This window comes from Opisthocomus hoazin, chromosome 30 (genome assembly GCF_030867145.1).
Source record: "Opisthocomus hoazin isolate bOpiHoa1 chromosome 30, bOpiHoa1.hap1, whole genome shotgun sequence".
Lineage (NCBI taxonomy): Eukaryota > Metazoa > Chordata > Aves > Opisthocomiformes > Opisthocomidae > Opisthocomus > Opisthocomus hoazin.
The window spans coordinates 1,222,252-1,233,149 of record NC_134443.1 but is presented as its reverse complement, the minus strand read 5'-3'; the positions used below and the strand labels follow the sequence as shown (position 1 = coordinate 1,233,149).

Genomic DNA, 10,898 nt, shown 5'->3' with positions numbered 1-10,898 from the left:
AGCAGCAGGTCTGCGAGCCGGGGGTCCCGCATTGTCCCGGCCGCCCGTGCCCCCCGTGCAATGGGACACCCTGGCCAGTGTCGTGGGGACACCGTGCTCCCACCCGCCACTCCCTCGGGACGCGCTGAGTCCCCGCAGCACCGGCAGCGAAGCCCCCCTCCTGGGCTGCAGCCCACCAGGGGCTTGGGATGTTTTTGGGGCCCCCGGGCTGACATTTCCCCATGCCCGGGGGCGGCGTGGAAAAGGATGAGCTCAGCTCAGCGCTATTTTAAGAGCAGGGGCTTAGCAGCAGCCCCTGGCCCGAATTGTTTGGCTCTGCGGGGAGCAGTGGGGGGACCGGAGCCCAACACCTGGGCAAGAGCCCCCCGGGAGCCCGCTGAGCCCCACGCCTGGCTCTGCCCGTGCCGGCGCTTGGCGGCGAGGCAGAAGATGCTCCTGGCAGCTGGAGCAGTAAATTCCCGAGGCGCGGGGAGGAACTCTCAGGGAGAGCGGCAGCGCTTTGCAGCACAGCCGGGGATTTGGCAGCCTCCTCACGCCGAGACCCCGCCAGCCCTGCGGGCCAAGTCGGGATGTCCCACGGGGGAGCCCCACTGCTCCCACCCGGGGACAGATTTTGGGGGTCAGCACCCGGGGACCCAGCAGACAGAGACCCACCCCGGTGGCAGCTCCCCGCTCCGCGGGCACGGTGCCCACGCAGGGTTCCAAGCATCCGCTGCACCTCCGTGCCGCGGGAGCCATAAATGACACCGGGCGGCGGAGCCAGCGGTGGGCACGAGGCCACGCGCCTTTGTCCTGGGATCATCCCAGGCGTGAGCGGGGGGACAGGTGGCGAGCGCTGACCCTGCCGCCATCCCAAACCTCCGCCGGCCCCCGGGGATGGCAGCTCCCGGCTCCCTCTCCGTGGCCCCGCGGGCGGGCGGCGCGGGCAGACAGGTTTTATTGCGGCAGCGAGAGGGTGGGCGAGGGGTGCGGGAAGGGGCGCGGAGGGACCCCTCACGCTCCCCCCCTGCTCACGGGAGGGCGCAGGCAGCATCTCGCTGGGTCGATGCTGGGCGTCCCTGGCGCTGTAAGAATATGTTTGATATTTAGTTGGTTTTCCAATAAAACAACCTAATATCAAACATATCAGACAGAGGCAGGGGCAGGCGGAGGCGGACGGGACCTGCGGCTCAGCTCCCTGCAAGAGAAGGAGAGGTTGAGAGCGGGGAGGGGGTTGACTCCTTGCTGTTCGCCCAGGCAGGACCCCCCAGGGCCCCTCGGTGTCTGAAGCCTGCCCGGGCGGCCGCACCGGCCTTGGGATGCTCCGGGATCCGGTGCCCGAGCAGGAGACGTCCTGCAGCGGGGATGAAGCCGGAGCGGGGCAGTGCCGGCGCAGTGTCCTGGCACGGTGCGGCACGCCATGGCACAGCATAGCATGGCCTGGCACGGCGCAGCGCGGTGGGCAGCGCTGCCCACCCGTCCCCGCACACCCAGGGCCGAGGGGACCCCACGTCCATCACCACCTTACCTGGGCCGGCTCGGGGGGCTCCTCGGCGGTCTGGCTCGGGGGCCACCCAGCCGCCGTTTATAACCGCGCTGAGCTGCACCGGGCGGGGGGACGCGGACGGCGAGCGCCCTGGCCCTGCGCACGTGGGCTCGTTCCCATTAATTACCACCCATCGACGTCCCCCTGCCCCCTCCGCGGACCCCCGTGCCCTTGCCGCGGAGCGCTGCTGGTCGATACGGGTCGATGGCCCAGCGCCGCCTGCTCCTGCCCCCGGTCACTCACCGCCGTCATTAGCGGGGTCGTCAATACCGGGGAGACGGGCCCATCCCGGCGGGCTCCGTGCCACCGAGGGGCTACGCGTGACCCTGCCGAAGGACGAGCCCGGGACGACGCTGCAGCCCTGTGCCCCACGTCCCCTCCTTCTGTGTCCCTGTCCCCTCACTTTAGGGGACCCCCTGCGGGTTCCCTCCGCGGGGTGGCCGGAGGAGGCAGCTGCCTGTCGCCCTGCCCCATGCTTCGTGTGGCTCTGGTCCCGCCGCGCTGGGCACAGCCGGGTGACAAAGGTGGGACCCCAGACCCGCTCTGGGGTGGCCGTTGGGACCTGGCCGGTGGCACCCAGCCAGGATGGCATGTGGGGTCTCTTAGGGTGCTGTGGGCATGTGTCCCCCCACGCCACGCCGGTGCTTCGACACAGCGGGACACCCTGACCTTGGGAACAGCGCTGGGGCTCCGCAGGGGCCCAGACTTCGGGGGGACGGTGGGGCAGGATGCGGGGCAGCCAGAGCCCCGAGTGCCACAGGGGGATGGGGGCACAGCCCCTGCCCCACTGCCTGCCTGGACGGGGGGACCGGGGGCTCTGGCCCCGCCGGTTCGGCAGTGGGGCAGCAAGGCCATGTGGGGAGGGTGGCAGTGGGGACATCGGGGACATGTGGCAGCAGCACACGGCCGGGAGCCGGGGGCAGGCATGCAGCTGTGGCTGATGTGATGCAACCCGACAGCCGAGCTAATGAAGGGCCGTGGGCGGGGGGTGCCAGCCCAGCAGCCCCCAGCCCTGTCAATAAGCAAAGCCAGGGCGGGCGCTGATGGGCCCTGGGGCCGGGAGACACCAAGGTCGGGCGCGGGCCGTGGGGATGCGAGGCAGGGGATTGGGCCCCCCCAGCTGGGGAGCAGATGAGGGGTCCGGGGTACCCGGGGAGTGAGTGGGGCCAGGGCCCATCGCACCCAGCCCAGCCGGGCTGCAGGGTTGTGCCACAGGGCTGGGGACATCGCGCCGTGGGGGACAGGAGCGCGTGGCCGATGCCAGCACGCCAGGAGCAGGACGTGGCCACGGAGCACGCGGGGCTGGCAGAGGCACGCTGGCCGTGCTGCCATCTCCTGGCGTGGCCATGGCCGGGACCGCGTGTCCCAGCTCCAGCACGTGTCGGGTCGTGGCCAACGCTGCCGGAGCCCAGCGGCAGGAATGGTGCTGGGCTGCCCCTTTCCCTCTGCCTCCGCCCGGGGCTGTCCCCCATCCCAGCACGCAGCAGCCGCAGCCCCCGTCTTGCTCAATGTGTTTTATTCTCAGCCAGGAGATGCCAGGTGGGTGCTGAGCCCGTCGGGTCGGGCACTCACAGCGGCTTTCCCGAGCCGGCGCAGCTGCCGCTGGTGCTGCCGGTGCTCGTCCTGGAGGAGCCGGCGCAGGGCGGCTCGACAGACCTGCTGGGCACAAGCGCTGGTGCTGAGCCCACCGTCCCCCAGCTCGCCGGCGCTGGGAGGCACGTGGTCCCCCAGAACATGGTACTGGAGTGGGACAAGGGGCCCCCCGACGCCGGTGGCACAGGGCTGGGTGCACCCACCCGTGCCCGACCCACGGCCGGCCTCACCGCCGCCTGCTCCTTGCTGGCAAGCCGCAGCACCCCGTGGGCCGCGGTCCAGATCCTCTCCCAGCTCTGCGGGTGCCCCCCGGCCTGCGGAGACACGCGGTGGACAGGACGGGGTGCCGGGGGGATGCCAGCGCCTGCCCCCCGGCCTGCCCGCAGGGCTGGGCCCCAGCTTGCCCCACGCCGGGGGTCTCCCTCGCCTGTGGCTCCCAGAACCGAGGGTTCAGCCCCCGGGGCTCCCTTCGCCGGCTCTACCTCTCCAGCAGCCTCGCGCGGGTGCTCTCCTTCACCTGCAACCGCAGCGACACGTTTGGGGGTCTGCACTTTAACCCACCCGAGGGGGACGCCGCACCCCGCTGTCCCCAACGCTGCTGGGGGCCCTCGGACAGCCGACTCCCCAGCCCCTGCCCCATCCCACCTCCTCCCGCTGCAGCAGGGGGGTCCATCTGCTTGCCACGGCCATGGCTGCTGCCGCAGGGACCCCACGACTGCAGCCTGCGCCCGCGACGCCGTCAATGGCACCCTGGACACCGCGGCAGTGGCGCGGGGACAGACGCAGCCCTGGATCCCGCAGGGAAGGGCTCCCCGCAGTCAGAAGCCGACGGCACGCATCCGGCTCAGGGTAACTGTCCTTTTATTAAACAGCAATTAAAAAGAGTGCAGAGGCCCAGGCGAGGGGCAGGGGTCTCCGCCCCACGCGGCGCACGCTGCGGTGACGCCGGCAGGACGCAGACGTCAAGATGGGGGCCACGAGCTTTCGCCCCTGGGGGCTCGGCAGCCGCTGGCACACGAGGCGCTGGTGAGAGTTGGAGGAAACCCCCCCTTGGCAGGACAGCCAGGACGTTCGAAGCTGGTACTTGTCTGCCCAAGATGTCCCCAAATGCCCGGTTGCAGGAGAAAAAAAGTACAAACCGCAGCCCGACAAGGCACCGCAGCGGCCAAGAACCGGACACCAAACTATTTACACTCGGTCCAGAGACGCCGGTGCAGGACCTGGGCACGCAGGCAGGCCGGGCAGGCCCGGCTGAGAGCAGCAGGCAGCGACAGCGCCGCGGGGAAAAGAGCGTTCCCCCTTTGGAAAGAACAGACGAGCGGCTCCAGAGCCCGAGACCCACAGTCAGGACGGACAGACAGCATCAGCCCCGCCGGCCGTCACGGGGCAAGAGGACAGGTGGAGGAGAGCGCTGGCTGGGATCGATGTCTTTTATAAATAAGCTAAAGCTAATCAGTGTATTCACAGGGCCAGGGCTCCAGGCCGTCGCCAGACTCGAAGCCCCAAGCCTGAAGCGCGTCCCAGGCCTGCCGCGGAGGAGGCTGCACGGGCCGATCCCCTCGGGTTCAGCAGGCAGGTGCGCCGCTTCGAAACAGGCTCCCGGCGAGGGCCCAACGCCACCAGCCGCAACGGAGCCTCCGCCGAGCACCGCTCTCCAACACCGCGCGAGAGGGAGACGCGAGAGCGCAGCTGCTTCATCTCCAGGCTGCTCGCACGCCGGACCGCGGCCAAAAGCCGCCCAGGACAGCGGCTGCACACAGCAAGGGGCTCTGCTGGTGGCAGGTCCCCGGAGCAGTGCTCCCCGCGCGGCTCACAGGGTGCTCTCCAGCGTGTTGTAGTTGTCCTTGAAGCTCTTCAGCTCCAGGAAGTGTTTGGCACGTTTGCTCTTCTGGCTGGAAGGCAGGTAGGTGACCTGGATGGTGGCGGGGTTGGAGACTTCAGGGGACAGGGTGAGGTCCTTCGCTGCCGACTGGTGCTGCCGCTGGCTGCTGCCTCCCCGCGCCTTGGTCCTGCAGGGAAGAGGAGAGGAGAGGCACGGTCACAGCTGCCGCCCTCCCTGGAGGAGCCACTCGGCCAGCGCGGCCGGCTGTCGGCAACGAGGCATATGTGTCCTCAGGACCACGGCGCTCGCCGCGGGTTTGAAAACCAAGGCTGGCGCTTCTGCGGGGGCCAGGCCTGGAGCTCACGCAAGGTCCCTGGCTCAGAGCGGCCAGCGCAGGCAGGAACGCGGACTGTGACCAAGGAACAGACCCCAAAACCCATCAACATCCTGGGGTGCGTTAGGAGGAGCATGGCCAGCAGGTCGAGAGAGGTTCTCCTCCCCCTCTGCTCTGCCCTGGGGAGGCCCCATCTGCAGTGCTGGGTCCAGTGCTGGGCTCCCCAGTTCAAGAAAGATGAGGAGCTACTGGAGAGAGCCCAGCGCAGGGCTGCGAGGATGAGGAGGGGACTGGAGCATCTCTGCTACGAGGAGAGGTTGAGGGAGCTGGGCTTGTTCAGCCTGGAGAAGAGAAGGCTGCGAGGGGACCTTAGAAATGCCGATCAATATCTGCAGGGGGGGGTCAGGAGGACGGGGCCAGACTCTTTCCATTGGTGCCCAGAGACAGGACAAGGGGCAACGGGCACAAACTGGAGCAGAGGAAGCTCCAGCTGAACCCGAGGAAGAACTTCTTCCCTTGGAGGGTGACAGAGCCCTGGCCCAGGCTGCCCAAGGAGGCTGTGGAGTCTCCTTCTCTGGAGATATTCCAGCCCCCCTGGCCGTGGTGCTGTGCAGCCTGCTCTGGGTGACCCTGCTTGGGCAGGGGGTTGGGTGGGGGATCCCCAGAGGGCCCTCCCAACCCCCACCATGCTGGGATTCTGTAACAGACAGGTGCAAGGAGTAAGTAAACCCTGAAGGATGGACAGGCGTGACCAGCCCGTGTCTCAGAGGCTGGGTTTTGCCCCAAAACCTGTCTCTACACCTTCACACCAGGCTGCTGGGGCCCAAGAAGCCACCACCACACCCCAGCTATGCACCCAGGCAGCAACACTCACATGTTCGCCAGCTCATTCAAAGCATCCTGGTACTTCAGATATTCCGGCTTCCCAAACACCTGGACACAAACAGAAAAGACAGTGGAAAACCCTCAGTCCAAAAAAAAAAAAAAAACATAAAAGGAGGGAAAACCTCAGCGCAGCGGTCAGACCAGAGCGCAGGAACGGCCCCGCCGCGATGCAGCGCCGGCGCTTACCCCAGTGCCGTAGCGGGCACTCTCGTACCCATCCAGCAAGGTGTCGATCAAGGCTTTGCGGATGCCTTTGAAGGAGGCGCTGGAATTTCGCAGCTCCAGCAGGTAGGCACAGAAGTTCTTCCCTATTAAAGACTTTGGGTACCGGCCCTCTGCGTGAAACGGGATTTCTGGAAAATAAAAAGGTGCAACACCACCAGCTGACGCGTGGGTCAGAACGCTCGCGTGGGAAGTTTACCCATCTGGAAGTTAGCGGATAATTCAGCTTCCCACCGCATCTGCCGCCTCCGTTTGCTGACTGCTCCCGACACGCGGACCCTCGGGCCGCCCCGCCGGGCGGGATCAGTGACTGTTATTCCCAAATGAGGACCGGGAGCCTTATCACGAGGCTGCTGGCCGACACGCCGCAGCCCTATTTCCTCCACACAAGGTGTCGTTCCACCCTTCCCCTCCCACTCCTGCCCTGAGCTCCCTTACCAGATGTTCTGATCGCATCCAGCGCCTTCATCCTGTACAGGTAGTTATAGCAGCCTGGCAAAGAGAAAACCCCAAACTGAAAGCTCCGCAAAACTTGGCGGCGGGAGGGAGATGGGGAAAGCGGACGGGAGCAGAGCGCAGAGACACCGTCTCGTGTCGGCTCGCCAAACACGACGGCCAACAAGAGAGGCCAGCGGCACAGCTCAGCCCCGGGGCAGCGACTGCTGCAGTGGGACCGGCGCTGGGCAGCATCTCTGGTGGGCTCCGACCGACACACGGTGAGAGAGGGTACCTTGTGTCTCCAGCTGCAGCAGCCGGCTGTCGTCCTCGGCTAACAGCCGGGGCTCGTACTTGATGTCTTGCACCCTCGAGAGCCGGATATCGATTTCTTCCTTTAAATCCTGCACAGTGGCAGGGAAAAAAACAAACAAAAATAAGACATTTACAGAGCACTTGCTTTCTTCGTGGTGTCACGAGGACGGTAACAGCCAACTCCTGGGGGGCCTCTGAAACAAACCCGCTCCCTCTCCAGCTGCCCATCACCACACCGATGCGGCAGCTCCTGGAAACGCCCGATTTTGAAGCAGATCCCGCCAGCCCCTTCGGGCATGGATGGGTCCACGGGGAGGGAGGGCACGAGCACGTCCCCGCGGCGGGGCCACGTGCACCCACCTTGGGCGCGTGCTGTCCGACGGGCACGTGGGGGCCGCGGCGGGACTTCATGGCGAAGCGCATGATCTGGCGTTTCACGAAGATGAACAGCAGCACGAAGACCTGGGGATGCCACGGGGAGGACGGGCGTCAGGCGCGCCGGGGGGCACCCCGGGGGTCTCATGCCCAGCCCGGGCCCAGCCCCACGGTCAGCCCAGCCTCCACAGAGGCTCCTGCTCACATCCTCTCCCTGCCCCACAGATGCCAGGACCCAACGGGCTCCCTGGTCCGGCCCCACGGGCTCCCTGGGACATGTCTCAGAATCACAGAATGTTTGGGGTTGGGAGGGCCCTCCGGGGATCCCCCAGCCCAACCCCCTGCCCAAGCAGGGTCACCCAGAGCAGGCTGCACAGCACCGCGGCCAGGGGGGCTGGAATATCTCCAGAGAAGGAGACTCCCCAACCCTCTGGGCAGCCTGGGCCAGGGCTCCGGCACCCTCAGAGGGAAGAAGTTCTTCCCCGGGTTCAGCTGGAGCTTCCTCTGCTCCAGTTTGTGCCCGTTGCCCCTTGTCCTGTCGCTGGGCACCACTGGAAAGAGCCTGGCCCCGTCCTCCTGACCCCCCCCTGCAGATATTGATCGGCATTTCTAAGGTCCCTTCTCAGCCTTCTCTTCTCCAGGCTGAACAAGCCCAGCTCCCTCAGCCTCTCCTCCGAGGAGAGATGCTCCAGTGCCCTCCTCATCCTCGTAGCCCTGCGCTGGGCTCTCTCCAGTAGCTCCTCATCTTTCTTCAACTGGGGAGCACACCGGAGCTTTACCGGCACCTCAGACCCAGCTTTGTGGAGGCCCCATGGACATCGCAAGCCGAGACGCACGGACACTGCGGGATGCGCCTCATGGACGCCCCAGGCCTGGCCCCACAGGGGCCCACGGACACCCCGGGATAGGCCCCAGGGGGGGCCCACGGACACCCCAAGCCCGGCGTCACAGGGGCCCCACGGAGACCCCGGGCCCGCCCCCACGGACACCCCGGGATAGGCCCCAGGGGGGCTCCCCGCACACCCCGGGCTCGTCCCCCCGGACGCGCGGGCCCGTCCCCGAGCCCCCGGGCTCACCAGGCTGCCGTAGGCCATCACCAGCACCACGTTGACCCCGGAGAGCCAGTTGCTACCGGCCCCCGCCATCCCCGGCCCGGCCCGGGGCCGCACAACATGGCGGCCGCCCGAAGCCGCCCCGCGCCCCTACCACGTGACACCGGCGAGGCGCCGCTCTCACGTGAGGAGGCGCGCCGCGTCACACGCGTGTGCCGCCAGGAAAGCGCCCCCCACTCTCCCGCCTCCCGCGCGTCACGTGGGTGAAGCCGGGATGGCCACGCCCCCGCGCCCTCGTCACGTGATGGGGGCGGGCGCCGCTGGTAGTTGTCAGTGTGGTGAGACCCAGGTAAAGTTGGCTGCGCGGAGGCGGCGGCGGCTCCGGTAACTGCGCGCGGCCCCTTTAAATCCCGCCCTCTCCCCCCCTCCCGCCTCCCTCCGCCACCGCCGCCGCGCGCCCCTCAGCCCGCCAGGCCCCGCCGCCGCCCGCCCGGCTCCGCCGCTCCGGGGGCGGCCGCCGGGCCCCGTGCGGCCTAGTGGGCCGGGCCGCAGCCGGGGGCTGGCGTAGAGCGCGGCCGCCGCAGGTGAGGGCGGGCGGGCTGGAGGCGGGCGGAGCGGGGGTTGGAGCGGGGGGGGGGGGGGGGGGGGAGGGGGTGTTGGAATGGCGGCCGCGGCCATGAGGGCGGAAGCGGCCCGCGCTCGCCCGCCTCCCGGGTGCGGGGCCCGGCCTCAGGCCGCGCCGCCGCGGGGGCTCCCGCCCGGCCCCCGCCGGCCCCCGCCGACGGCCTGACCCCATTGTGTGCCGCGGGCCGGGCCTGCTGGGCCGCGGTACCGGGCGGCTCCGGCCCTGCCGCGCTCCCGGGCCCCGCCGCCGGCGGCGGTAACAATGGGGGCCGCGCCGGCCCTCTGCCGCCGGTCCCTCGGGGCTCCTCGGCGGCGGCCCGGGGGTCGTTACCGGCGGCGCGGGGCCGGCCACACCGCGGCCTGCGCGCGGTTGCCGGGCGATGCCGGTTTGCCGGTCCCGCGGGCGCCTGCCCCGGGCGCGGCGCTCGGCTCCGTGCTGTGCGGGGCGGCACCGGCTGCCCAGTCTACCCGGTGAGCCGGGGGGGTGGGTCCGGAGGCCCATCCGGTGGGGGGTGGGGGGCATCGCCCCCGAAATCCCGTCCTCGGCACCCACGGGCATTAATCGGTTCGCAGCCGCGCTTGGTTGGCACCGGAGGAAAACTCCGTGACGGCGATAAAGCAGCGGCCTGCGTCGGGCTCCTGCGGGTCCTGGCTCTGCCCCACCCTCTAGGAAAAACTTTCCGAATTCTTTGCCCTCTCTGGTCCTTTTCCTTTGGAGCTGCGGATCCTTTCACACGGGGTTGACGAAGCTTTGTCCGAGGAGGGGTGGAAATATCAATCTTCTGTATTAACAGATAAGGGAAACTGAGGCTGGGATGTGCCGGGACTCGCCCAGCATCAGCCGACGGGTCTGGCACAGCCGGGGATAGCGGGTGTGACCGGCAGACCCTGCTTCTAAAACTGTAACTTCCCTGAAATCTCTAATAAAATGAACAGTTCATCACATTTCTGTATCACCTCTTTTTCCGGAGACTCCGCACTTCACGTTTGGTGTGGCCGAGCTCTCTCCTCTCTAGCCGTGGACGGCGAGTCGCGGTCTAGGCTGAAAAGGGCGAATGGCGAAGCGCGTCGCGTTTACTTGCAGCCTCTTTGAAGAAAAGGTGTTGTCACCTGTAGCTGCGAAGCTTCTTGTTTTCCCTAAATCCCGCACGAATGCATCGCTTTCCCGTTGTCTTGGAACGTGAGCGCTGGGCTGGTTGAACGCTGTTGCTGTGGTGGGGGTCAGCCACAATTTGCTTTGGCTGGAGTTGCCCTTTTTTATTACATCCCTCTTGGTGAATATGTATGGGTTTGTTCTTGAAAAACAAAAGGCAGAACACTTTTGGTGAAGACTGCTTGGAGCTGGTGAACTCATGTTATCACCGCTGCTGTGCGGGGCCGGTTCACGCGTCGGGAGAACGCAGGTTTGAAGTTAAACGTTGACCGTGAGCCGTGCTGAAGTTACACGGTTGAGGAATAAATTGTCGGCAGCTGATTCCCCTTCCCTCAGCGCAGCGCGGGGGGATGCCCGCTCACCCGCCAGGCTCGGGGCCTGCCTAGTATTGCTGTAATAAGATGTTTTTCTTCTGTGGTTTTTTTTTTTTTTGCATGTTAAAAAATAATGGTGATTTAACGGTGGCAGAAATGCAGCTGGGCAGAGCGGAGCGTGGCAGCTGTTGAACAATGCCCAGCCGCCGCACAAAGGTTCGGGGCAGCGGGCTGCTGGAACTGTGTCCC

General features: G+C 67.2%; 2 protein-coding genes across 18 annotated transcripts in view; one reads left to right on the top strand and one right to left on the bottom strand.

Moving 5' to 3' along the window:
- Nucleotides 1–4,845: 4,845 nt before the first annotated feature.
- Nucleotides 4,846–8,787, bottom strand: LTAP1 (lipid transport auxiliary protein 1). The gene is made up of 7 exons (XM_075445494.1): nucleotides 8,583–8,787; nucleotides 7,492–7,593; nucleotides 7,112–7,220; nucleotides 6,820–6,873; nucleotides 6,346–6,512; nucleotides 6,149–6,207; nucleotides 4,846–5,127 (listed from the first exon to the last, which is right to left on the bottom strand). The coding sequence occupies exons 1-7, from the start codon at nucleotides 8,649–8,651 to the stop codon at nucleotides 4,929–4,931; spliced, it is 759 nt and encodes a 252-aa protein (XP_075301609.1). The 5' UTR covers nucleotides 8,652–8,787; the 3' UTR covers nucleotides 4,846–4,928.
- Nucleotides 8,788–8,799: 12 nt separating this feature from the next.
- Nucleotides 8,800–10,898, top strand: part of UBAP2L (ubiquitin associated protein 2 like) — a 32,259-nt gene continuing 30,160 nt past the window's right edge. For 14 of the 17 annotated variants that reach the window (XR_012766382.1, XM_075445492.1, XM_075445489.1 and 11 more), the window contains exon 1: nucleotides 8,801–8,907. The gene's annotated coding sequence lies outside the window, so the exon portion shown is untranslated. The other 3 variants (XM_075445479.1, XM_075445478.1, XM_075445477.1) reach the window with 3 other exon arrangements.